This window comes from Ranitomeya imitator, chromosome 9, assembly GCF_032444005.1.
Source record: "Ranitomeya imitator isolate aRanImi1 chromosome 9, aRanImi1.pri, whole genome shotgun sequence".
NCBI classification, from domain to species: domain Eukaryota; kingdom Metazoa; phylum Chordata; class Amphibia; order Anura; family Dendrobatidae; genus Ranitomeya; species Ranitomeya imitator.
Window position 1 is genome coordinate 86,824,981 of NC_091290.1, and position 26,794 is coordinate 86,851,774.

The 26,794-nt window shown below is 44.5% G+C and overlaps 1 protein-coding gene across 1 annotated transcript in view; it reads left to right on the plus strand.

Annotated features, from left to right (window-relative positions):
* The window catches only part of PRRG4 (proline rich and Gla domain 4), a 169,269-nt gene extending 142,726 nt beyond the window's left edge, over nucleotides 1-26,543 (plus strand). Inside the window, exon 6 of the mRNA XM_069738852.1 lies at nucleotides 25,801-26,543. Within this exon, the coding sequence (XP_069594953.1) occupies nucleotides 25,801-26,032 (232 nt within the window). The 3' untranslated portion in view covers nucleotides 26,033-26,543. The remainder of the gene's footprint in view (nucleotides 1-25,800) is intronic.
* Nucleotides 26,544-26,794: the final 251 nt, after the last annotated feature.

Genomic DNA, 26,794 nt, shown 5'->3' on the forward strand with positions numbered 1-26,794 from the left:
CGGTGGGTCTTTTTTGCCCCCTTTGCGTGGGTTTTGCTTTAGGGTTTTTTGTAGACTGCAAAGTTCGCTTTACTGTCCTCGCTCTGTCTAAGAATATCGGGCCCCACTTTGCTGAATCTATTTCATCCCTACGTTTTGTCTTTTCATCTTACTCACAGTCATTATATGTGGGGGGCTGCCTTTTCCTTTGGGGTATTTCTCTGGGGGCAAGTCATGCCTATTTTTCTATCTTCAGGCTAGCTAGTTTCTTAGGCTGTGCCGAGTTGCATAGGTAGTGGTTAGGCGCAATCCACAGCCACTTTTAGTTGTGTTTAGGATAGGATCAGGTGTGCAGTCTACAGAGTTTCCACGTCTCAGAGCTCGTTCTTTTGTTTTTGGGTATTTGTCAGATCACTGTGTGCGCTCTGATCGCTAGGCACACTGTGTCTCTGGATTGCCTTCATTACACCTTTCATTAGCAGACATAACAGTACTAGGAGCCAACTAATGATTCTCAATAGAGGGAAAGAAAAAGTTCTGACATCATTTTTTTTTTTTTCTCTGCTCTGTGTTCACTTTTTTTTTTTTTTCCCCTAGACATTTGGGTGTTTCTGGACACAGGTGTGGACATGGATTTTCAGGGTCTGTGCTCTTCAATCGATAATCTCGTTATAAATGTACAAAAGATTCAAGATACTATTGATCAGAAATCTATGTTAGAACCAAGAATTCCTATTCCTGATTTGTTTTTTGGAGATAGAACTAAGTTTCCAAGTTTCAAAAATAATTGTAAGCTATTTCTGGCCTTGAAACCTCATTCTTCTGGTAATCCTATTCAACAGGTTTTGATTATTATTTCTTTTTTGCGCGGCGACCCTCAAGACTGGGCATTTTCTCTTGCGCCAGGAGACCCTGCATTGAGTAGTGTCGATGCGTTTTTCCTGGCACTCGGATTACTGTACGATGAGCCTAATTCAGTGGATCAGGCTGAGAAAAATTTGCTGGCTTTGTGCCAGGGTCAGGATGATATAGAAGTATATTGTCAGAAATTTAGGAAATGGTCAGTACTCACTCAGTGGAATGAATCTGCGCTGGCAGCTTTGTTCAGAAAGGGTCTCTCTGAGGCTCTTAAGGATGTCATGGTGGGATTTCCTATGCCTGCTGGTTTGAATGAGTCTTTGTCTTTAGCCATTCAGATCGGTAGACGCTTGCGCGAGCGTAAATCTGTGCACCATTTGGCGGTATTTCCTGAGGTTAAACCTGAGCCTATGCAGTGCGATAGGACTATGACCAGAGTGGAACGGCAGGAATACAGACGTCTGAATGGGCTATGTTTCTACTGTGGTGATTCCACTCATGCTATTTCTGATTGTCCTAAGCGCACTAAGCAGTCCGCTAGGTCTGCCGTCATTGGTACTGTACAGTCCAAATTCCTTCTGTCCATTACCTTGATATGCTCTTTGTCGTCGTTTTCTGTCATGGCGTTTGTGGATTCAGGCGCTGCCCTAAATCTGATGGATTTGGATTATGCAAACGTTGTGGGTTTTTCTTGGAGCCTTTGCGGTGTCCTATTCCATTGAGAGGAATTGATGCTACACCTTTGGCCAAGAATAAACCTCAGTACTGGGCCCAGCTGACCATGTGCATGGCTCCTGCACATCAGGAAGTTATTCGCTTTCTGGTGTTGCATAATCTGCATGATGTGGTCGTGTTGGGGTTGCCATGGCTACAAACCCATAATCCAGTATTGGATTGGAATTCCATGTCGGTATCCAGCTGGGGTTGTCAGGGGGTACATGGTGATGTTCCATTTTTGTCGATTTCGTCATCCACCCCTTCTGAGGTCCCAGAGTTCTTGTCTGATTATCAGGATGTATTTGAAGAGCCCAAGTCCGATGCCCTACCTCCGCATAGGGATTGTGATTGTGCTATCAATTTGATTCCTGGTAGTAAATTCCCTAAAGGTCGATTATTTAATTTATCCGTGCCCGAACACGCCGCTATGCGCAGTTATGTGAAGGAATCCCTAGAGAAGGGACATATTCGCCCATCGTCATCACCACTGGGAGCAGGGTTCTTCTTTGTAGCTAAGAAGGATGGTTCGCTGAGACCGTGTATTGATTACCGCCTTCTTAATAAGATCACTGTTAAATTTCAGTATCCCTTGCCATTGTTATCTGACTTGTTTGCTCGGATTAAGGGGGCTAGTTGGTTCACTAAGATAGATCTTCGTGGTGCGTATAATCTGGTGAGAATCAGGCAAGGAGATGAATGGAAAACTGCATTCAATACGCCCGAGGGTCATTTTGAGTATCTAGTGATGCCGTTCGGACTTGCCAATGCTCTATCAGTGTTTCAATCCTTTATGCATGACATCTTCCGTGAGTACCTGGATAAATTCCTGATTGTTTACTTGGATGACATTTTGATCTTCTCAGATGATTGGGAGTCTCATGTGAAGCAGGTCAGAATGGTTTTTCAGGTCCTGCGTGCTAACTCTTTGTTTGTGAAGGGATCAAAGTGTCTCTTCGGTGTGCAGAAAGTTTCATTTTTGGGATTCATCTTTTCCCCTTCTACTATCGAGATGGATCCAGTTAAGGTCCAAGCCATCCAGGATTGGATTCAGCCGACATCTCTGAAAAGTCTGCAAAAGTTCCTGGGCTTTGCTAATTTTTATCGTCGCTTCATCTGTAATTTTTCTAGCATTGCCAAACCATTGACCGATTTGACCAAGAAGGGTGCTGATTTGGTCAATTGGTCTTCTGCTGCTGTGGAAGCTTTTCAGGAGTTGAAGCGTCGTTTTTGTTCTGCCCCTGTGTTGTGTCAGCCAGATGTTTCTCTTCCGTTCCAGGTCGAGGTTGATGCTTCTGAGATTGGAGCAGGGGCGGTTTTGTCACAGAGAGGTTCTGATTGCTCAGTGATGAAACCATGTGCTTTCTTTTCCAGGAAGTTTTCGCCCGCTGAGCGTAATTATGATGTGGGCAACCGAGAGTTGCTGGCCATGAAGTGGGCATTCGAGGAGTGGCGTCATTGGCTTGAAGGAGCTAAGCATCGCGTGGTGGTATTGACTGATCATAAGAACTTGACTTATCTCGAGTCTGCCAAGCGCTTGAATCCTAGACAGGCCCGTTGGTCGTTATTTTTTGCCCGCTTCGACTTTGTGATTTCGTACCTTCCGGGCTCTAAAAATGTGAAGGCGGATGCTCTGTCTAGGAGTTTTGTGCCCGACTCTCCGGGTTTATCTGAGCCAGCGGGTATCCTCAAGGAAGGAGTAATTGTGTCTGCCATCTCCCCTGATTTGCGGCGGGTGCTGCAAAAATTTCAGGCGAATAAACCTGATCGTTGTCCAGCGGAGAAACTGTTCGTCCCTGATAGGTGGACTAATAAACTTATCTCTGAACTTCATTGTTCGGTGTTGGCTGGTCATCCTGGAATCTTTGGTACCAGAGAGTTAGTGGCTAGATCCTTCTGGTGGCCATCTCTGTCACGGGATGTACGTACTTTTGTGCAGTCCTGTGGGATTTGTGCTAGGGCTAAGCCCTCCTGTTCTCGTGCCAGTGGGTTGCTTTTGCCCTTGCCGGTCCCAAAGAGGCCTTGGACACATATTTCGATGGATTTCATTTCTGACCTTCCCGTTTCTCAAAAGATGTCAGTCATTTGGGTGGTCTGTGATCGCTTTTCTAAAATGGTCCATCTGGTGCCCTTGGCTAAATTGCCTTCCTCCTCTGATTTGGTACCTTTGTTCTTTCAGCATGTGGTTCGGTTGCATGGCATTCCTGAGAATATAATATTGTTTCTGACAGAGGTTCCCAGTTTGTTTCAAGGTTCTGGCGAGCCTTTTGTGGTAGGATGGGCATTGACCTATCCTTTTCCTCGGCTTTCCATCCTCAGACTAATGGCCAGACCGAACGAACCAATCAGACCTTGGAAACATATCTGAGATGTTTTGTTTCTGCAGACCAGGATGATTGGGTGTCCTTTTTGCCGTTGGCTGAGTTCGCCCTTAATAATCGGGCCAGCTCGGCTACCTTGGTTTCTCCATTTTTCTGCAATTCTGGGTTCCATCCTCGTTTCTCTTCAGGACAGGTTGAGTCTTCGGACTGTCCTGGTGTGGATTCTGTGGTGGACAGGTTGCAGCAGATCTGGACTCAGGTAGTGGACAATTTGATCTTGTCCCAGGAGAAAGCTCAACTTTTCGCTAATCGCAGACGCCGTGTGGGTCCCCGACTTCGTGTTGGGGATCTGGTTTGGTTATCTTCTCGTCATATTCCTATGAAGGTTTCCTCTCCTAAATTTAAACCTCGTTTTATTGGTCCGTATAGGATTTCTGAGGTTCTCAATCCTGTGTCTTTTCGTCTGACCCTCCCAGACTCCTTTTCCATACATAATGTATTCCATAGGTCATTGTTGCGGAGATACGTGGCACCTATGGTTCCATCTGTTGAGCCTCCTGCCCCGGTTTTGGTGGAGGGGGAATTGGAGTATATTGTGGAGAAGATTTTGGATTCTCGTGTTTCTAGACGGAAACTCCAGTATCTGGTTAAATGGAAGGGTTATGCTCAGGAAGATAATTCCTGGGTTTTTGCCTCTGATGTTCATGCTTCCGATCTTGTTCGTGCCTTTCATGCGGCTCATCCTGGTCGGCCTGGGGGCTCTGGTGAGGGTTCGGTGACCCCTCCTCAAGGGGGGGGGTACTGTTGTGAATTCTGTGGCTGAATTCACTCCTGTGGTCACAAGTGGTACTGCAGCTTCTGAGCTTCCTTCCTCAGGTGTTCTGGTGAGATCATTAGCTGCTTCGTTACTTAACTCCACCTGATGCTGCTATCCTTGCTCCTAGTCAATGTTCCAGTGTTGGATCTGAGCTTCTCCTGATTGTTCCTGTGACCTGCTGCTCTGTATAGCTAAGTGCTTTTTTGTTATTTTGTTGCCTTTTCTCTGTCCAGCTTGTCTTTTGTTTTGCTGGAAGCTCTGAGACGCAAAGGGTGTACCGCCGTGCCGTTAGTCCGGCACGGTGGGTCTTTTTTGCCCCCTTTGCGTGGGTTTTGCTTTAGGGTTTTTTGTAGACTGCAAAATTCGCTTTACTGTCCTCGCTCTGTCTAAGAATATCGGGCCCCACTTTGCTGAATCTATTTCATCCCTACGTTTTGTCTTTTCATCTTACTCACAGTCATTATATGTGGGGGGCTGCCTTTTCCTTTGGGGTATTTCTCTGGGGGCAAGTCAGGCCTATTTTTCTATCTTCAGGCTAGCTAGTTTCTTAGGCTGTGCCGAGTTGCATAGGTAGTGGTTAGGCGCAATCCACAGCCACTTTTAGTTGCGTTTAGGATAGGATCAGGTGTGCAGTCTACAGAGTTTCCACGTCTCAGAGCTCGTTCTTTTGTTTTTGGGTATTTGTCAGATCACTGTGTGCGCTCTGATCGCTAGGCACACTGTGTCTCTGGATTGCCTTCATTACACCTTTCATTAGCAGACATAACAGGCGGCGTTGGCATTTGGTTTCAAATTGCGGGGTCAGTATGATATCACCAAGTTCGTTTTGGTGCAGCGGGCAGTAAAAGGTTTCAGGCGGCGGCCTGAAAAAATGGATTAGAGGCGGCCGGTTTCCTTCGATGTTTTAGAAAAGTTGGGCGAGGTCTTCTCATCATTGTGTTTCTCGATTTTTGAGCTTTGTTTGTTTCGGCTGGCCTTTTCGTTTGCCTTTTTTGGGGCGTTTTGAGTGGGCGAGTTGGTAGCACCTAGCAAACAGGTGACAGGGGGCCTGTTGGCCAGGGATGTGTTTTTGGCTGACGGTTGGGTGGAGCTGTCGTTGCGGTGATCGAAATCGGATCAGGAAGGCCAGGGTAGTAGAATCGTTTTGGGTTCAGTCGCGGGTTCTACTATGTGTCTGGTCGCTTGTCTTCACAGTTTTTGGGGCCTTCAGCCTAGGCGAGATCGGTCGTTGTTATGCCATCAAGACGGTTCCTGCTTGTCTCGCTATCAGTTCACGGCGGTCTTTAAAAAGGCTATTGCGTTGTTGGATTTGGATGGGGCCTGTTTTGCCGCTCATTCTTTTTGGATAGGAGCCGCGACTGAGTCGGCACTTGGGGGGTTAGGGGCTTCCGCTATTCACCGGATTGGCAGGTGGCGCTCTAACAGATTTAGTAGTTATGTGCGGCCACAAGGGGTGGTTGAGTGGGTTCTATAGGACTTGCTTAGGCGGCTTTTCTTCAGTTCGTGGCATATGTTGAGGTTGTGTTTTTTTTTCCAGGTCACCAGGCATTATTGGTGTGGATTCTTGGACACTCGTATGTGCATTGGGGAGCTCTGCGTGCTGATGTTCGGACGGAGGGCAGACAGCTTGGTTTTGACCAAAGTGTGGCAGTAATCCGGTGGCTCGGTTTTCGGGGGATGGCCTGGAATCGAGTGTTGCGGGAGATCCATAACAGTGTGAGCTTGGATCGAGCCCCGGACGTTTTGGTTTAACATGTTGGGGGGAATGACTTGGGGGTCCGACCTTTTCGGGAATTGATTAAGGATATAAAGCAGGATTGCTTGCGGTTATGGGTTTTGTATCCGGGTTTGAACACTGTTTGGTCTGAAATCGTGCCGCGAAAACGTTGGAAGCACATGCAGTGTTTGGAAAAATTGATAAGGCCAGGATAAAGGTTAACAGGGCGGTGTCCGCCTTTGTGTCTAGTAACGGGGGTGTGGCAGTTTGACACTTTGAATTGGAAACAGGAAAAGGGGAGTATTGGTTGGCGGACAGCGTTCATTTGAATGCCGTGGGAATGGATTTTTGGGCTCTCGGCTTACAGGAGGGCATTGAAAGGGCCATGGCTTTTCGTTTGGGTGGGGTCTCAGGCCTTTAAGGTGTTCAAAGGCCTCTCGTTGTGGTGGCTGGGGGGAGTCCTTGGAGTTGGTGGAAATTGGTTTGGGGGGTCCATTGGCATATGGCTCCTCTGTTTTGGAGTTTAATATGTTTCGGATCTGGTGAATGGTGGTGGGGAGTTCTGGCAGGGGTGGTCGGATCTCCAGATTATTACTGTGAACAGTGAACCCTCTTGTGGGGTTTTTGGTGCTCCCGAGCCAGGGTTACAAAGGCTGGGAGTAAAATATTGGTTAAGTTATGTTCACGTTATGGTTAAATCACCAGATTGTTGTGGGCTCCAAGGACTTCTCCTAGTTTTAAAATGTTTATGCTTTCACAGTCATTGTTAATTGTTGTATGTTTAATAAAAAGGCTGCTGTGGCCTATACAATTCCAAAGAAATAACGGTCTCTGTCTTTAATTGGGAAAATGGTGGGCAAATAGTCGGGTTGGGATCAAAGGTGGAGTCAACGATTGGTTGGAGCAGGAGGTATTTCCCCCTTTTTCCCATAGAGCACCTTCGACAATACCAGTGTCATGTAGACCTCCATATTCATGTTCTCTATATCTCCACTTTCACCACTGATTGGCAGCTTTCTGGCTATGCACAGTGTACACAGACAGCTGCCAATCAGTGGTGTGGGCGGGGTATACAGGGTTCAGTATTCAGAGAACTGGCAGATATTCAGCAAATAAAACAGGGCTTTTATCAAAAGGACAGCAAGTAGCCCAGTAAGTGATGCATTACTGGAATAAGGGTCTCTGCCCCTACATCATGCTACTCTCAGAGCAGCAAAAGCCTGCTGACAGATCCCCTTTTGAAGGGCACCTGTCACCAGGTTTGGCCAAAATAAGATACAGCCACTGTCTTTCAGGGCTTATCTACAGCATTCTATAATGCTGTAGATAAGCCCCCGATCCGATCTGAAAGATAAGAAAAATAAGTTTTATTATACTCACCCAGGGGCGGTCCATTGCGGTCCGGTCCGATGGTTGTCGCAGGTCCGGGTCCGGCACCTCCCATCTTCTTGCGATGACCCCCTCCTGCTTGCTTCATCGCTCCCTGGCATCGAGCTCCTGCGCAGGCATACTTATCTGTCCTGTTGAGGGCAGAGCAAAGTACTGCAGTGCGCAGGCGCTGGGCCTCTCTGACCTTTACAGGCGCTTTCGCACTGCAGTACTTTCCTCTGCCCTCAATCGGGCAGGTAAGTATGCCTGCGCAGGAGCTCTATGCCAGGGAGCGATGAAGCAAGCAGGAGGAAGGCATCGCAAGAAGATGGGAGGCGGCGGACCTGGACCTGCGACAACCATTGGACCAGATCGCCCCCAGGTGAGTATAGTATAACTTATTTTTTTTATCTTGCAGGTCGATCGGGGGGCTTATCTACAGCATAATAGAATGCTGTATATCAGCCCTGAAAGACAGTGGATGCATCTTATATTGGCCAAACCTGGTGGCAGGTGGTTCTCTTTAAAGAAGAAAAAAGATTTTTTCACATGCTGATAGTGATCACTTTGTGGACCAAACAACACTTTGACACAATCAGCACTTACAAAATTAATTGGTTCCTATTCCCAATGAAGGTCACAATGTAAGTATCCTTTCAAATACATGAAGCTATTTCATAGCAAGCCAAGTAAAAACAATATGTTTTGTGAATGTGAAATGAAACCTGATTACCTGGAGGAAACCCATGGAAACATGAGAAAAACATACAAATACCAAGCAGATGTACTTGGTCGGACCCCAGGGCGCCAGTGCTGCATGGCGCTATCCGCTGTGTGAACGTGGTGTCCACTTCTGGCATATATTTGTACAGGGGTTACATAGAAATCATAGGGCCCAATAGCAGAAGACCTAAGTGGACTCATCCACTGATCCACCCTTCCTCATAAAACATATTTAGCAGTGTAAGTGGGGTCACGGCACGTAGGCACAAACACAGACAGGTGCAACACCCGCTAGGGCCATGGGGTACTCAGAACCAAGTCATACGGCTCTTAAAGGGGTGGTCACGGCAGCAGTGACCCGGTCCGTGGCCCTGGGAGTGCAATAAAAAGGGATGAGGGAAATATTTGTAGGGGATTGTTCGTGACGCCACCTGTGGTACTCGGCTATAAATGACTGACGCTGCTAAAGGAGTCCGCTGGGGCCGATTGTGATGCAGCTTAGATGGTTTTGCTTCCCACAGGTGGAGCGGAGGCCCCAGGGCTAACAGGACAGTCTATGAGGGGTTGCAGATGTTGGATGTTACTGACTACCACATTTTTTTTTTGTTGATTTCTTTTAGTGCTTTTTAAAGCCAGAAAGTTGCCATTTGAAATGACTTTAGTTTTGTGCCATGTCTGTGATCTGCTTTTTTTTCTACAAAATTAAACAACTGAATGAACATCCTCCAAGGCTGGCGATTCCAGAATTTTTGCCAGGGTTTGTACTGTACATATCGCTACCACTTATTAGATTTCCCACTCTTTTATGAAGGAATTTGAACAATATGGGGACTTGAGTAATTTTAAAGTTAATTATTCCAAAACTGAGGCGCTAAATATATCCTTATCACCAACTGATATATAATCAGCCACACATAATTTCCAATTCAGGTGGCAACCGAATTCAATCAAATACCTTGGTATCCAAATTCCCTCTAATCTTAGTAAGCTTTACTGTCTAAATTACCTTACCCTCTTAGAAAAAACACTCAAAGACCTCGCTGCATATGACAATAAAATGATTTCATGATTCGGGAGCATAAATGTGTTTAAAATGGATATTCTCCCCAGATTTCTATACATTTTTCAACAGTTCCCATTTTACCACCAGCAAACTTTTTTAAAACACTTAAATTCACTCTAATTAGATTTGTATGGAAACAAAATAAACATAAAATAAAATTTCAGGTCCTTACCCGCTCCAAAGTGTCAGGGGGAGCGAGCTTACCAGACCTTTGCACATACCATCAGGCCTCCTTGGTAGTTTGATTATTCGATTGGCAATTTTATTCAAAAGTAAAACAGTGGGTAATGGTTGAGCAGGGGTACTGCTCTCCACCTGTAAAGCACCTCCCATGGATCGATTCCAAAGATAAAACACAGATCGCACCTCAGGGGCTCCTGATAAGAGATGCTTGGTGGGTCTGGGAACGAATAAAACAAAAAAACATATTAGTCAGACCCTACAGTCTGCTAACCCCCATACTCTCCAACCCAGAGTTTCCACCAGGGAATCTGAAAACAAAATATATTCACTGGAACGCATGCTCGGACACCCGTTTATGTCACATATTGACAGGAGCCAACATTCCCTCCTTAGAGGAATTACAAAACATAGACCCGCCACAAAACCTCTCTTGGTTGGAATATGACCAGATGAGATATTTTAGAAACGTCTGGAGGAAGGAGGGATGGTGCTCTCTACCGGTCACACTGACTCCCTTTAAATAGTTGTTTTTCAGAGAATCACCTCCTTCTCACCTGTTCTCTCTCATACATAGTTTCCTGTTGTGAATTCTGTTGTCGGGCTCCCTCCTGTGGTCATGAATGGTACTTCGGCTGGTTCTTTCCATGGACTTCCTCTGGTGGGTGTTTCTGAGTTTCACAGGTGACGAGGTTAATTCGTTAGCTGCTGCTCTATTTAACTCCACTTAGATCTTTGCTCCATGCCACCTGTCAATGTTCCAGTATTGGTCTGTTCACTCCTGGATCGTTCTTGTGACCTGTCTTTCCATCAGAAGCTAAGTTCCAGCTTGTATTTCTTTGGTTTGCTATTTTTCTGTCCAGCTTGCTATTTAATTTGTTGTCTTGCTTGCTGGAAGCTCTGGGACGCAGAGGGAGCGCCTCCGCACCGTGAGTCGATGAGGAGAGTCTTTTTGCGCCCTCTGCGTGGTCTTTTTCTAGGTTTTTGTGCTGACCGCAAAGTAACCTTTCCTATCCTCGGTCTGTTCAGTAAGTCGGGCCTCACTTTGCTAAATCGATTTCATCTCTGTGTTTGTATTTTCATCTTTACTCACAGTCATTATATGTGGGGGGCTGCCTTTTTCCTTTGGGGAATTTCTCTGAGGCAAGGTAGGCTTTATTTTTCTATCTTCAGGGCTAGCTAGTTTCTTAGGCAGTGCCGAGTTGCATAGGGAGCGTTAGGCGCAATCCACGGCTATTTCTAGTGTGTTTGATAGGTTTAGGGATTGCGGTCAGCAGAGTTCCCACGTCCCAGAGCTCGTCCTTATTATCAGTAACTATCAGGTCATTCCGTGTGCTCTTAACCACCAGGTCCATTATTGTCCTGACCACCAGGTCATAACAGTACAGGTGGCCCAAAGTACTAATGCATCTCAATAGAGGGATAAGAGAAGTTCTGAGACCATTTTTTTTCTTTGCAGTGTGTTTTGTCTCTCTTTTCCCCTTTACCTCTGGGTGGTTCAGGACACAGGTGTAGATATGGACATTCAAGGTCTGTCCTTTTGTCTGGATCATCTCACTGCAAGGGTACAAAACATTCAAGATTTTGTGGTTCAGAATCCGATGTCAAAGCCTAGGATTCCAATTCCTGATTTGTTTTTTGGTGATAGATCTAAGTTCTTGAATTTCAAAAATAATTGTAAATTGTTTCTTGCCTTGAAACCTCGCTCCTCAGGTGACCCTGTTCAACAAGTAAAGATCATTATTTCTTTGTTGCGTGGTGACCCTCAAGACTGGGCATTTTCCCTTGCGCCAGGAGATCCGGCATTGTGTGATGTTGATGCGTTTTTCCTGGCGCTTGGATTGCTTTATGATGAACCAAATTCAGTGGATCAGGCAGAGAAAATCTTGCTGGCTCTGTGTCAGGGTCAGGATGAAGCGGAGATATATTGTCAGAAGTTTAGAAAGTGGTCTGTGCTCACTCAGTGGAATGAATGTGCCCTGGCAGCAATCTTCAGAAAGGGTCTCTCTGAAGCCCTTAAGGATGTCATGGTGGGGTTTCCCATGCCTGCTGGTCTGAATGAGTCTATGTCCTTGGCCATTCAGATCGATCGACGCTTGCGTGAGCGTAAAGCTGTGCACCATTTGGCGGTACTATCTGAGCATGGGCCTGAGCCTATGCAATGTGATAGGACTTTGACCAGAGCTGAACGGCAAGAACACAGACGTCGGAATGGGCTATGTTTTTACTGTGGTGATTCCACTCATGCTATCTCCGATTGTCCTAAGCGCACTAAGCGGTTCGCTAGGTCTGCCACCATTGGTACGGTACAGTCTAAATTTCTATTGTCTGTTACTCTGATTTGCTCTTTGTCATCCTATTCTGTTATGGCATTTGTGGATTCAGGCGCTGCCCTGAATTTGATGGACTTGGAGTATGCTAGGCGCTGTGGTTTTTTCTTGGAGCCCTTGCAGTATCCTATTCCATTGAGAGGAATTGATGCTACGCCATTGGCCAAGAATAAGCCTCAGTATTGGACCCAATTGACCATGTGCATGGCTCCTGCACATCAGGAGGATATCCGCTTTCTGGTGTTGCATAATCTGCATGATGTGGTCGTTTTGGGGTTGCCATGGCTACAGGTTCATAATCCAGTATTGGACTGGAAATCTATGTCTGTGTCCAGCTGGGGTTGCCAGGGGGTACATGGTGATGTTCCATTTTTGTCTATTTCGTCTTCCACTCCTTCTGAAGTTCCAGAGTTTTTGTCGGATTATCGGGATGTATTTGATGAGCCCAAAGCCAGTGCCCTACCTCCTCATAGGGATTGCGATTGTGCAATTAATTTGATTCCTGGTAGTAAGTTTCCTAAGGGCCGATTGTTCAATTTATCTGTGCCAGAACACGCCGCTATGCGGAGTTATATAAAGGAATCCTTGGAGAAAGGCCATATTCGCCCGTCGTCCTCACCGTTAGGAGCATGGTTCTTTTTTGTGGCCAAGAAGGATGGTTCTTTGAGACCTTGTATTGATTACCGCCTTCTTAATAAAATTACAGTCAAATTTCAGTATCCTTTGCCGTTGCTGTCTGATTTGTTTGCTCGTATTAAAGGGGCTAGTTGGTTCACCAAGATAGATCTTCGAGGGGCGTATAATCTTGTGCGTATTAAACAAGGCGATGAATGGAAAACAGCATTTAATACGCCCGAGAGCCATTTTGAGTACCTGGTTATGCCATTCGGGCTTTCCAATGCTCCATCAGTATTTCAGTCCTTTATGCATGACATCTTCCGAGAGTACCTGGATAAATTCCTGATTGTGTATTTGGATGATATTTTGGTCTTTTCGGATGATTGGGAGTCTCATGTGAAGCAGGTCAGAATGGTGTTCCAGGTCCTTCGTGTGAATTCCTTGTTTGTGAAGGGGTCAAAGTGTCTCTTTGGAGTTCAGAAGGTTTCATTTTTGGGGTTCATTTTTTCCCCTTCTACTATCGAGATGGACCCTGTTAAAGTCCAGGCCATTTACGATTGGACTCAGCCGACATCTGTGAAAAGCCTGCAAAAGTTCCTGGGCTTTGCTAATTTTTATCGGCGCTTCATCGCTAATTTTTCTACTGTTGCTAAACCGTTGACTGATTTGACCAAGAAGGGTGCTGATGTGGTCAATTGGTCTTCTGCGGCTGTAGAGGCTTTTCAGGAGTTGAAGCGTCGTTTTTCTTCTGCCCCTGTGTTGTGCCAGCCAGATGTTTTGCTTCCGTTTCAGGTTGAGGTTGATGCTTCTGAGATTGGAGCAGGGTCTGTTTTGTCGCAAAGAAGTTCTGAGGGCTCGGTGATGAAGCCATGTGCTTTCTTTTCTAGAAAGTTTTCGCCTGCTGAGCGTAACTATGATGTTGGTAATCGTGAATTGTTGGCCATGAAGTAGGCATTCGAGGAGTGGCGTCATTGGCTGGAAGGAGCCAAGCATCGCGTGGTGGTCTTGACAGATCACAAGAATTTGACTTATCTTGAGTCTGCCAAACGGTTGAATCCAAGACAGGCTCGACGGTCATTATTTTTCTCCCGTTTTGATTTTGTGGTTTCGTACCTTCCGGGCTCTAAGAATGTGAAGGCTGATGCCCTGTCAAGGAGTTTTGTGCCTGACTCTCCGGGTGTTCCTGAGCCGGCGGGTATTCTCAAAGAGGGGGTAATTTTGTCTGCCATCTCCCCTGATTTGCGGCGGGTGCTGCAAAAATTTCAGGCTGATAGACCTGACCGTTGCCCAGCGGAGAAACTGTTTGTCCCTGATAGATGGACTAGTAGAGTTATCTCTGAGATTCATTGTTCAGTGTTGGCTGGGCATCCTGGAATCTTTGGTACCAGAGATTTGGTGGCTAGATCCTTCTGGTGGCCGTCTTTGTCGCGGGATGTGCGTTCTTTTGTGCAGTCCTGTGGGACTTGTGCTCGGGCTAAGCCCTGCTGTTCTCGTGCCAGTGGGTTGCTTTTGCCCTTGCCGGTCCCGAAGAGGCCCTGGACGCATATTTCTATGGATTTTATTTCGGATCTCCCCGTCTCTCAAAAGATGTCGGTTATTTGGGTGGTTTGTGATCGCTTTTCTAAGATGGTCCATTTGGTACCTTTGTCTAAATTGCCTTCCTCCTCTGATTTGGTGCCATTATTTTTCCAGCATGTGGTCCGTTTACATGGTATCCCGGAGAACATCGTTTCTGACAGAGGTTCCCAGTTTTTTTTAAGGTTTTGGCGATCCTTTTGTGCTAGGATGGGCATTGATTTGTCTTTTTCCTCGGCTTTCCATCCTCAGACAAATGGCCAAACCGAACGAACTAATCAAACTTTGGAAACATATCTGAGATGCTTTGTTTCTGCTGATCAGGATGATTGGGTGTCCTTTTTGCCGTTGGCTGAGTTCGCCCTTAATAATCGGGCCAGCTCGGCTACTTTGGTTTCGCCGTTTTTCTGCAATTCTGGTTTCCATCCTCGTTTCTCTTCAGGGCAGGTTGAGTCTTCAGACTGTCCTGGTGTAGATACTTTGGTGGATAGGTTGCAGCAGATTTGGACTCATGTGGTGGACAATTTGACATTGTCCCAGGAGAAGGCTCAACGTTTTGCTAACCGCTGGCGCTGTGTGGGTCCCCGACTTCGTGTTGGGGATTTGGTTTGGTTGTCATCTCGTTATGTTCCTATGAAGGTTTCCTCTCCTAAGTTTAAGCCTCGTTTCATTGGTCCGTATAAGATTTCTGAGGTTATCAATCCTGTGTCATTTCGTTTGGCCCTTCCTGCTTCTTTTGCCATCCATAATGTGTTCCATAGGTCGTTATTGCGGAGATACGTGGCGCCTGTGGTTCCACCCGTTGATCCTCCTGCCCCGGTGTTAGTTGAGGGGGAGTTGGAGTATGTGGAGAAGATTTTGGATTCTCGTGTTTCGAGACGGAAACTCCAGTACCTAGTCAAGTGGAAGGGTTATGGTCAGGAAGATAATTCCTGGGTTTTTGCCTCTGATGTTCATGCTGCCGATCTGTTTCGTGCCATTTGGCTCATTCTGGTCGGCCTGGGGGCTCTGGTGAGGGTTCGGTGACCCCTCCTCAAGGGGGGGTACTGTTGTGAATTCTGTTGTCGGGCTCCCTCCTGTGGTCATGAATGGTACTTCAGCTGGTTCTGTCCATGGACTTCCTCTGGTGGGTGTTTCTGAGTTTCACAGGTGACGAGGTTAATTCGTTAGCTGCTGCTCTATTTAACTCCACTTAGATCTTTGCTCCATGCCACCTGTCAATGTTCCAGTATTGGTCTGTTCACTCCTGGATCGTTCTTGTGACCTGTCTTCCCATCAGAAGCTAAGTTCCAGCTTGTATTTCTTTGGTTTGCTATTTTTCTGTCCAGCTTGCTATTTAATTTGTTGTCTTGCTTGCTGGAAGCTCTGGGACGCAGAGGGAGCGCCTCCGCACCGTGAGTCGGTGCGGAGAGTCTTTTTGCTCCCTCTGCGTGGTCTTTTTGTAGGTTTTTGTGCTGACCGCAAAGTAACCTTTCCTATCCTCGGTCTGTTCAGTAAGTCGGGCCTCACTTTGCTAAATCTATTTCATCTCTGTGTTTGTATTTTCATCTTTACTCACAGTCATTATATGGGGGGGGCTGCCTTTTCCTTTGGGGAATTTCTCTGAGGCAAGGTAGGCTTTATTTTTCTATCTTCAGGGCTAGCTAGTTTCTTAGGCAGTGCCGAGTTGCATAGGGAGCGTTAGGCGCAATCCACGGCTATTTCTAGTGTGTTTGATAGGTTTAGGGATTGCGGTCAGCAGAGTTCCCACGTCCCAGAGTTCGTCCTTATTATCAGTAACTATCAGGTCATTCCGTGTGCTCTTAACCACCAGGTCCATTATTGTCCTGACCACCAGGTCATAACAGTTTCCTAAACCAATCATCCTCCTATATGGACCCTAACTTTATCCAAGCAGCTGAAAACGAATTACACATTACCTTCTCAGAAGAAGACAAACAAAACACTAGTCTACTTACCCATAAAATGTCAGTGGCATGGTATGCCCGGGAAAGAAATTAAAAGATTATTTCAAGGTGGTATCACTACCCGACAAAGCTGAATACAATGTTTCCAACTGTGCCTGATACATGCTGGCGCTGTGGAATAGAGAGAGGAACAATGCTCCATATATGGTGGAACTGCGACACAATAAAGACTTTTTGGGAAGGGGTATATTTGGCCTATCTTAAGATTACAGGAGAGAAGTTTCCCCCTGTACCCCAGATAGCCCTCCTTTCAGTTCTACCAGGATCCATTAGATCACAGAAGCGCAGTCTCCTACGTTTTTGCATGACTGCAGCACGCTCCGTGAGTCCCAGACATTGGCGATCAATAGCAACTCCATCTATATCTGAATGGCAGCAAGAGCTGTCACACATATGCTACATGGAGAAATTATATGCAGAAGCTTCCAGAGACCACAACAAATTTATCCAAGTCTGGCGGCCCAGGATCCTATTCAGGGATTCACCAAACTTCCAATCATTATTTACCTGATCAAGACTATTAGTAGGTGACATCAGCTGCACAAGCTCTCCTTCTCTCCCCTTTTTTTTCTCCCTGTCTCTCCTCTCGCTCTCTATATCTTTTTCCTCTCTTCCCTTCCTCCTTACCCTTTCATTCGTACCATTCATTGATCTCCTAGTAAAATCATTCAGAATATACAGTTATTGGGTCAATCTTGCATTGTGGCCCGGGGACCCTAACGGAAATTGTTAATACCCAGGTCTTGTTATTGTTATGCAAGGTATTTCTAAACACAATTAACATGGGATGTAGTGTCTTAAGGTACCTTCACACTGAACGATATCGCTAGCGATCCGTGACGTTGCAGCGTCCTGGCTAGCGATATCGTTCAGTTTGACACACAGCAGCGATCAGGATGCTGCTGTGATGTCGTTGGTCGGAGGTAGAAGGCCAGCACTTTCTTTCATCGCTGGACCTCCTGTAGACATCGCTGAATCGGCGTGTGTGACGCCGATTCAGCGATGTCTTCACTGGTAACCAGGGAAAACATCGGGTTACTAAGCGGAGGGCCGCGCTTAGTAACCCAATGTTTATCCTGGTTACCAGCGTAAAAGTAAAAAAACAAACAAACACTACATACTTGCCTTCCGCTGTCTGTACCTCAGCGCTCTGCTTCTCTGCCCTGTGTAAGCACAGCGGCCGGAAAGCAGAGCGGTGACGTCAGGCTACGTTCACATTAGCGTTTTGAGTGTTTGCGTCGGGCGACGCAGCGGCGACGCATGCGTCATGCGCCCCTATATTTAACATGGGGGATGCATGGACATGTGTTGTGCTGCGTTGTGCGACGCATGCGCTTTTTTTGCCGCAAGCGTCGGGCACAGAAAACGCAACAAGTTGCATTTTTCTTGCGTCCAAATTTCGGCAAAAAAGGACGCATGCGTCGCAAAACGCAGCGTTTTTGCATGCGTTTTGGTGCGTTTTTCTTTGCGTTGTGCGTTGCGTCGCCGACGCAGCGGCGCACAACGCAAATGTGAACGTAGCCTCACCGCTCTGCTTTCCGGCCGCTGTGCTCACAGTCAGTGCAGGAAAGCACAGCGCCGGGGACAGACAGCTGAAGGTAAGTATGTAGTGTTTGTTTTTTTACGTTTACACTGGTAACCAGGGTAAACATCGGGTTACTAAGCGCGGCCCTGCGCTTAGTAACCCGATGTTTACCCTGGTTACCGGCATCGTTGGTCGCTGGAGAGCTGTCTGTGTGACAGCTCTCCAGCGACCAAACAGCGACGCTGCAGCGATCCGGATCGTTGTCTGGATCGCTGCAGCGTCGCTCAGTGTGAAGGTACCTTAAGTTCTAAGACAGATCAGTCACATGCCTCTTTAGAACCCACAATCACTGAAAATTTAGATAAGGAACAGACTTAAAAAAGAGGGGGAGAGAGGAGAAAAGAAAAAAAAAAGAAAGGAAGAAAAAAGACAGCTATTTGCATACGTCATCTGTTACGCATATTGTTTTGAAATATTCTTGGCAATATCTTGGCTTAATTGCCTTTGTTAGGGACCTGTGCGGCCAGGATTCTTATGTTTATTGTAAAATGTCTGTTATGTGAGAAAATTTAATAAAAACGATTGAAAATAATTACCGTATCTCCCTCTACTCCTTCTTGGTCAGGTCTCATCTGGAATTCTGTGCCCAGTTCTGGGCATCACATTTTAAAAAAGACATTGAAAAATTGGAGCAAGTTCAGACAAGAAATAAGAGGATGGAGAGTGGACTGCAAAATATGTCCTACAAGGAACAGTTAAACGATCTGGGAATGTTTAGCTTGCAAAAAAGAAAACTAAAAGGAGACTTAAAAATTCATATAGAGCAAAACTGGCCTATAGATGGCACTTCCTTAATACAAAAATTCCTACAAACAAATGGAAGCAAATGTCTAAGTTAAAAAAATTATAACATCTTTATTTAATAAATCTCTTTTAAAATCATTCACTTAAAATATATTGAGATACAATAGAGATACAAATGTAGACAAAACCGCCACATGCAGATCAGTATCAAAGACAATCACAATAAATCTTTTAGGTCCTAATTCACCACTTCAAAAATATAAGTTTTTCCAATTGAATCAATATAAACAATTAATCTAGCATAAGTTGCATTGACAAGCGGACCACTATTTAAGAAAGAACGTATCTCTTAACAGACTAGAGTACCCAATTCATACCTCTCATAGGGAACAGAGAAAAGCTACTCAAAGTGCTCATTGCATATATACACCTTTATAGGTGAAAAAAATGCGCTTAGTGCTTTTTAATTGCATAATGCATAAACAAATTCCTTTTATATTCACCAATAAATAAACTTATGTAAAATAAACAGAGATATTAATAACTTATGAGAGGTATATAGGAAATGGAGATCAGTAAAACAAAGTATCAATAGCAGTATAAGCCAGCTGATTCACGGGGATCTGGATCTAAAATAAAAGCCCCATATCCAAATCCTAACAAATGCAGAGTTAAAAGAAAAGGTGAGGGTGATACATGACCTGCATATGCAGTCCTGAGCCCCAACGCGCGTTTCGCGTTAGCTTCTTCCAGGGGATGTGTCTGTCACGCTATCGGTATTAAATCTATTAATAGTCCTGCTTTTACAGTGGTGGCAGTGGTGTGGTAAGTGCTCTCTCATTAGTGAACCAGACCAATAGCTGTCTGCAAATATCTGAAGGGAGTCACGGTGTAGAAGGATTATCCTTATTCTCATTTGCACATGGAAACACAAGAAGCAATGGAATGAAACGGAAAGGGAGAAGATACAGATTAGATATAAGAAAAAACTTTTTGACAGTTAGAGTGATCTGTTGAGAATTCTGCTCTTGATTTCCCTCCGGTTGTTATGAGTGGTAGTGCTGCTGTCTTTGGATCGCAGCATTTATCAGGTGTGTTCACTTTTTGCAACTTGAACTCAGCTATTTAGTCCTGCTTGATCCTTTAGTCAGTGCCAGTTGTCCATTGTTTTTGGAGGATTCACATCCCTTACTGGTCTCTCCTGTTTGCTGTGCTTTTCAACTAAGATAAGTCCTGGCTTTGTTTTTGCTGTCCACATGCTGTGGGCCTTATAGTTCAGTGCATTTTCATGTTTTGTCTTGTCCAGCCTGTCTGTGTAAGGATTTTTTGCAGCCAAGCGGTATCTCTGGAGATGCAGATATACCCTCCATGTCTTTAGTCAGATGTGGAGTTTTGTATTTTCTGTGGTGGATATTTTCTAGTGTTTTAATACTGACCGCATAGTTCTTTTTCCTATACTGTTGTGAATTCTGTGGCCAAGCTCCCTCCTGTGGTTGAGAGTGGTACTTCGGCTGGTTCTGTCTATGAGCTTCCTTTGGTGGATGAGAGTGGTACTGCGGCTTCTGAGTTTCCTTCCTCAGGTGACGAGGTTAAGTCGTTAGGTGCTGCTCTATTTAACTCCACCTGGTGCTTTGATCCTGGCCTCCAGTCAATGTTCTAGTATTGGTCTTGCTTCCTCCTGGATCGTTCCTGTGGCCTGTCTATCCTGCATAAGCTAAGTTCTGCTTGTGTTATTTTTGTTTGCTATTTTTTCTGTCCAGCTTGCTATATTGGTTTTTCTTGCTTGCTGGAAGCTCTGAGACGCAGAGGGAGCACCTCCGTACCTTTAGTCGGTGCGGAGGGTCTTTTTGCCCCTCTGCGTGGTTGTTTTTTTGTGTTGACCGCAAAGCTATCTTTCCTATCCTCGGTCTATTCAGTAAGTCGAGCCTCACTTTGCTAAATCTATTTAATCTCTGTGTTTGTGTTTTCATCTTTACTCACAGTCATTATATGTGGGGGGCTGCCTTTTCCTTTGGGGAATTTCTCTGAGGCAAGGTAGGCTTATTTTTCTATCTTCAGGGCTAGTTAGTTTCTCAGGCTGTGCCGAGTTGCATAGGGAGCGTTAGGCGCAATCCACGGCTACCTCTAGTGTGGTGTGATAGGATTAGGGATTGCGGTCAGCAGAGTTCCCACGTCTCAGAGCTCGTCCTATGTTTTTGGTAATTGTCAGGTCACTTTGTGTGCTCTGAACTTCAATGTCCATTGTGGTTCTGAATTACCTGTTCATAACACTATCTTTTCTTTTTAGCTAGTAAGGCCTCCTTTGCTAATCCTGATTTCAGTCTATGTTTGTCATTTCCCTCTCCTCTCACAGTCAATATTTGTGGGGGGCTGTCTATCCTTTGGGGATTTTCTCTGAGGCAAGATAGTTTTCCCGTTTCTATCTTTAGGGGAAGTTAGTCCTTAGGCTGTGTCGAGGTGTCTAGGGAGTGTTGGGTACATCCCATGGCTATTTCTAGTTGCGCTGCTAAGTTCAGGGTCTGCGGTCAGTACAGGTACCACCTTCTCCAGAGTACGTCACATGCTGCTCCTAGGCCACCAGATCATAACAGTGATCAATGAGTGGAACAGACTGCCAAGAGAGGTGGTGAGTTCTCCGTCAATTGAAGTTTTCAAACAGAGGCCGGATAGACATCTGTCTGAGATGGTTTAGCGAATCCTACATTGAGCAGGTGGTTTGACATGATGACCCGGGATTCAAGCTTCAGGAGGCTAATTTGCATATTCCAGGTGCCTTCTGGGAGAAGCGAAGTCTCCCTAAGCTAGAAGATCGTTGGATACAGCCGGGACCAGCTGCTTCGAAAGCATCACCAAACCGCGCGCCGTAAGGCTCCAAGGACGTCCACCCATTTCTTCTGATACATGTTGGCACCAATGACACGGCAAGGAAGGACCTACCGACAATCTGCAAGGACTTTGAAGAGTTGGGGAAGAAAGTAAAGGAACTGGATGCACAGGTAGTTTTTTATTCTATCCTTCCAGTAGACGGGCATGGCACCAGGAGATGGAACAGGATCCTTGATGCAAACAACTGGCTAAGACGATGGTGCAGACAACAAGGATTTGGATTCCTGGACCACGGTGTGAATTACTGGTATGATGGACTCCTCGCCAGAGACGGACTACACCTCAACAAACCTGGGAAACACACATTCGCCAGAAGACTCGCTACACTCATCAGGAGGGCGTTAAACTAGAAGAAGAGGGGACGGGAAGAAAAACATTAGACTCGAACAAAGACGACCCAGGAAAACATACTCAGAAGGGAGGTAAGAACATTTCTAAAACAATCCACAGTGAGGAGATTGGAACAAAACAAAATCCTCTAAACTGCATGCTCGCAAACGCCAGAAGCCTGACAAACAAGATGGAAGAACTAGAAGCAGAAATATCTACAGGTAACTTTGACATAGTGGGAATAACCGAGACATGGTTAGATGAAAGCTATGACTGGGCAGTTAACTTACAGGGTTACAGTCTGTTTAGAAAGGATCGTAAAAATCGGAGAGGAGGAGGGGTTTGTCTCTATGTAAAGTCTTGTCTAAAGTCCACTTTAAGGGAGGATATTAGCGAAGGGAATGAGGATGTCGAGTCCATATGGGTTGAAATTCATGGAGGGAAAAATGGTAACAAAATTCTCATTGGGGTCTGTTACAAACCCCCAAATATAACAGAAAACATGGAAAGTCTACTTCTAAAGCAGATAGATGAAGCTGCAACCCATAATGAGGTCCTGGTTATGGGGGACTTTAACTACCCGGATATTAACTGGGAAACAGAAACCTGTGAAACCCATAAAGGCAACAGGTTTCTGCTAATAACCAAGAAAAATTATCTTTCACAATTGGTGCAGAATCCAACCAGAGGAGCAGCACTTTTAGACCTAATACTATCTAATAGACCTGACAGAATAACAAATCTGCAGGTGGTTGGGCATTTAGGAAATAGCGACCACAATATTGTGCAGTTTCACCTGTCTTTCACTAGGGGGACTTGTCAGGGAGTCACAAAAACATTGAACTTTAGGAAGGCAAAGTTTGAACAGCTTAGAGATGCCCTTAATCTGGTAGACTGGGACAATATCCTCAGAAATGAGAATACAGATAATAAATGGGAAATGTTTAAGAACATCCTAAATAGGCAGTGTAAGCGGTTTATACCTTGTGGGAATAAAAGGACTAGAAATAGGAAAAACCCAATGTGGCTAAACAAAGAAGTAAGACAGGCAATTAACAGTAAAAAGAAAGCATTTGCACTACTAAAGCAGGATGGCACCATTGAAGCTCTAAAAAACTATAGGGAGAAAAATACTTTATCTAAAAAACTAATTAAAGCTGCCAAAAAGGAAACAGAGAAGCACATTGCTAAGGAGAGTAAAACTAATCCCAAACTGTTCTTCAACTATATCAATAGTAAAAGAATAAAAACTGAAAATGTAGGCCCCTTAAAAAATAGTGAGGAAAGAATGGTTGTAGATGACGAGGAAAAAGCTAACATGTTAAACACCTTCTTCTCCACGGTATTCACGGTGGAAAATGAAATGCTAGGTGAAATCCCAAGAAACAATGAAAACCCTATATTAAGGGTCACCAATCTAACCCAAGAAGAGGTGCGAAACCGGCTAAATAAGATTAAAATAGATAAATCTCCGGGTCCGGATGGCATACACCCACGAGTACTAAGAGAACTAAGTAATGTAATAGATAAACCATTATTTCTTATTTTTAGTGACTCTATAGCGACAGGGTCTGTTCCGCAGGACTGGCGCATAGCAAATGTGGTGCCAATATTCAAAAAGGGCTCTAAAAGTGAACCTGGAAATTATAGGCCAGTAAGTCTAACCTCTATTGTTGGTAAAATATTTGAAGGGTTTCTGAGGGATGTTATTCTGGATTATCTCAATGAGAATAACTGTTTAACTCCATATCAGCATGGGTTTATGAGAAATCGCTCCTGTCAAACCAATCTAATCAGTTTTTATGAAGAGGTAAGCTATAGACTGGACCACGGTGAGTCATTGGACGTGGTATATCTCGATTTTTCCAAAGCGTTTGATACCGTGCCGCACAAGAGGTTGGTACACAAAATGAGAATGCTTGGTCTGGGGGAAAATGTGTGTAAATGGGTTAGTAACTGGCTTAGTGATAGAAAGCAGAGGGTGGTTATAAATGGTATAGTCTCTAACTGGGTCGCTGTGACCAGTGGGGTACCGCAGGGGTCAGTATTGGGACCTGTTCTCTTCAACATATTCATTAATGATCTGGTAGAAGGTTTACACAGTAAAATATCGATATTTGCAGATGATACAAAACTATGTAAAGCAGTTAATACAAGAGAAGATAGTATTCTGCTACAGATGGATCTGGATAAGTTGGAAACTTGGGCTGAAAGGTGGCAGATGAGGTTTAACAATGATAAATGTAAGGTTATACACATGGGAAGAGGGAATCAATATCACCATTACACACTGAACGGGAAACCACTGGGTAAATCTGACAGGGAGAAGGACTTGGGGATCCTAGTTAATGATAAACTTACCTGGAGCAGCCAGTGCCAGGCAGCAGCTGCCAAGGCAAACAGGATCATGGGGTGCATTAAAAGAGGTCTGGATACACATGATGAGAGCATTATACTGCCTCTGTACAAATCCCTAGTTAGACCGCACATGGAGTACTGTGTCCAGTTTTGGGCACCGGTGCTCAGGAAGGATATAATGGAACTAGAGAGAGTACAAAGGAGGGCAACAAAATTAATAAAGGGGATGGGAGAACTACAATACCCAGATAAATTAGCGAAATTAGGATTATTTAGTCTAGAAAAAAGACGACTGAGGGGCGATCTAATAACCATGTATAAGTATATAAGGGGACAATACAAATATCTCGCTGAGGATCTGTTTATACCAAGGAAGGTGACGGGCACAAGGGGGCATTCTTTGCGTCTGGAGGAGAGAAGGTTTTTCCACCAACATAGAAGAGGATTCTTTACTGTTAGGGCAGTGAGAATCTGGAATTGCTTGCCTGAGGAGGTGGTGATGGCGAACTCAGTCGAGGGGTTCAAGAGAGGCCTGGATGTCTTCCTGGAGCAGAACAATATTGTATCATACAATTATTAGGTTCTGTAGAAGGACGTAGATCTGGGTATTTGTTATGATGGAGTGTGGGCTGAACTGGATGGACAGGTGTCTTTTTTCGGCCTTACTAACTATGTTACTATGTTACTATGTTGCTATGACCCTGGAGGTCCCATCCGTTCTATGATTCTACAGTGACCAAATTATAACTCCATAAATTCAAGAATCTAATAGCAGAGCTGTATCGTAGCTAAATAATACAAACAAGTAAGATTCATGATAGTCACACATAAGAGTTGACTGCCTGTCTATTAGTTTCACCCCATGCAGCAGTAATATATTATGGGCCATGTGGATTATATAAATTGCACATACTGAACATTTGCCTTGGTTTGAGTTTTATGGCGAACAGGCACCAGAAATTTTAGCAAAGCCTGAATCCATACTTGCCAACACTGGGAGAACCTCCCAGATTTCTGGTGAAGATGGTACATCTCACAGGAGAGCAAAAGCTTCCCAAAACCTCACAGAAATTATTGCTCCTGGGTACATTTGGGGTTCTGCAAAAAGATAGATGCCTTATCAACAGTAGGCAAGCATGTTGCCACATAACCAGCTTTAATTGCACAGCTTTTCCAACTACTTGAAAAAAGAACAGCTCTTCAATCAACTACCAATCCAGAATGGACTCTGGTGGTCCTCACCAGTCCTTATTACTGCTGCAGCCTGTCAGTGGCCTCAGTAGTCACATGCCATAGTTACTGCAATTACAAAGTAGCTGAGCACTTATTGGTTGCAGCCATTGTCTTTTTGTGCATATATTTTGGAGCATGTTGTCACATTTTCTTCATAAGCCATACCCTTTTTCAACTAAGCCATGTCCCTTTCCTAGGGAGATGGAAAAATAAATACAACTTGATGTCAAAAGTTGATGAGTACACACATTAGTAAATATGCCTTGTTATGTTTTTCTCTATGACAGCACATTATAATAATAATTATTATTATTGCTACATGTGTTACTTATGCCTAAATGTTTAAATAGATGTTTAATTTATTCGAGTGGATATTAGCTGGATCCGAAAACCTTCAAGTGCTTAACTGGGTGTGTGCTTTATTTTTCTTATAGTCCAGAGGAAGACCATGAGAACAGATCTACATCCGTCCGATCCAGGACACAAGAATTGGTTCCATTGCAGAATACTTTATCTCCTACAGCAGAGAATGGACCCCCGTCATATGCACAAGCTGTGGCAATGGACGCTTCGCATGATGTCCCACCACCACCTTATCCTGGGACTGAGATAGATGCAAAAATCTACAGAAAGTGCTTTTCAATTCCTGCTTCTCAAGTTTTTTGAGTGTGTAGAGACATGATTTTGTTGGATATACAGCTATAACAGTAAAGGATGGAGGGAAGAAAAGAAATCTGATTCACCATCCTAAAAGAAAGAGGACAGGGTCATGGTGAAGAGGGTATGTTCAACAATACTGCCATTCTCTTGGTCTCAATATCTACATTTTGGAGGAATTTCTCAAAAAATGGACTAAGAATAAAATGAATTTAAGTGTAGGGTTATCGTAATACATTCTGGACCTTATTTTATAGACTCAGATGCAAAAAAGTTTTCATGATAGGAACTGAGCATAAACAGGCATGTAAAGACATTCAAGGTCTGTGAGGCCGTTGGAGTATTCACTTTACAGCCTCAATATTTTTACAGATGGTTATGAACATATTTTCTATACCTGCACTTTTTATATGTTCCTTTATTATTGGGCATAAAACTCGGCAAACAAATGATCCTGTGAAGTATTACCTTGGGGTGAGACAAAAATCATTACATTATATTAAAAAAATATTATATTGTTGCTATTTTTGTATTGCCATGTTTGTGTCTGTTGGTCTAAAAACAATCTATGTGCATAAATTCATAGAGCTGGAGTCTGGATAGAAGAGGCCATATGTATATTCTATTTCTTCACTAAAGTAATCTACTTATACAACTACTGTATTTTTCGAACTATAAAACACACCGGACCATAAGACACACCTAGGTTTCAGACAAGGAAAATAGAAAAAATATTGAAGCAAAAAATGTGGTAAATTCTGTACTAATATG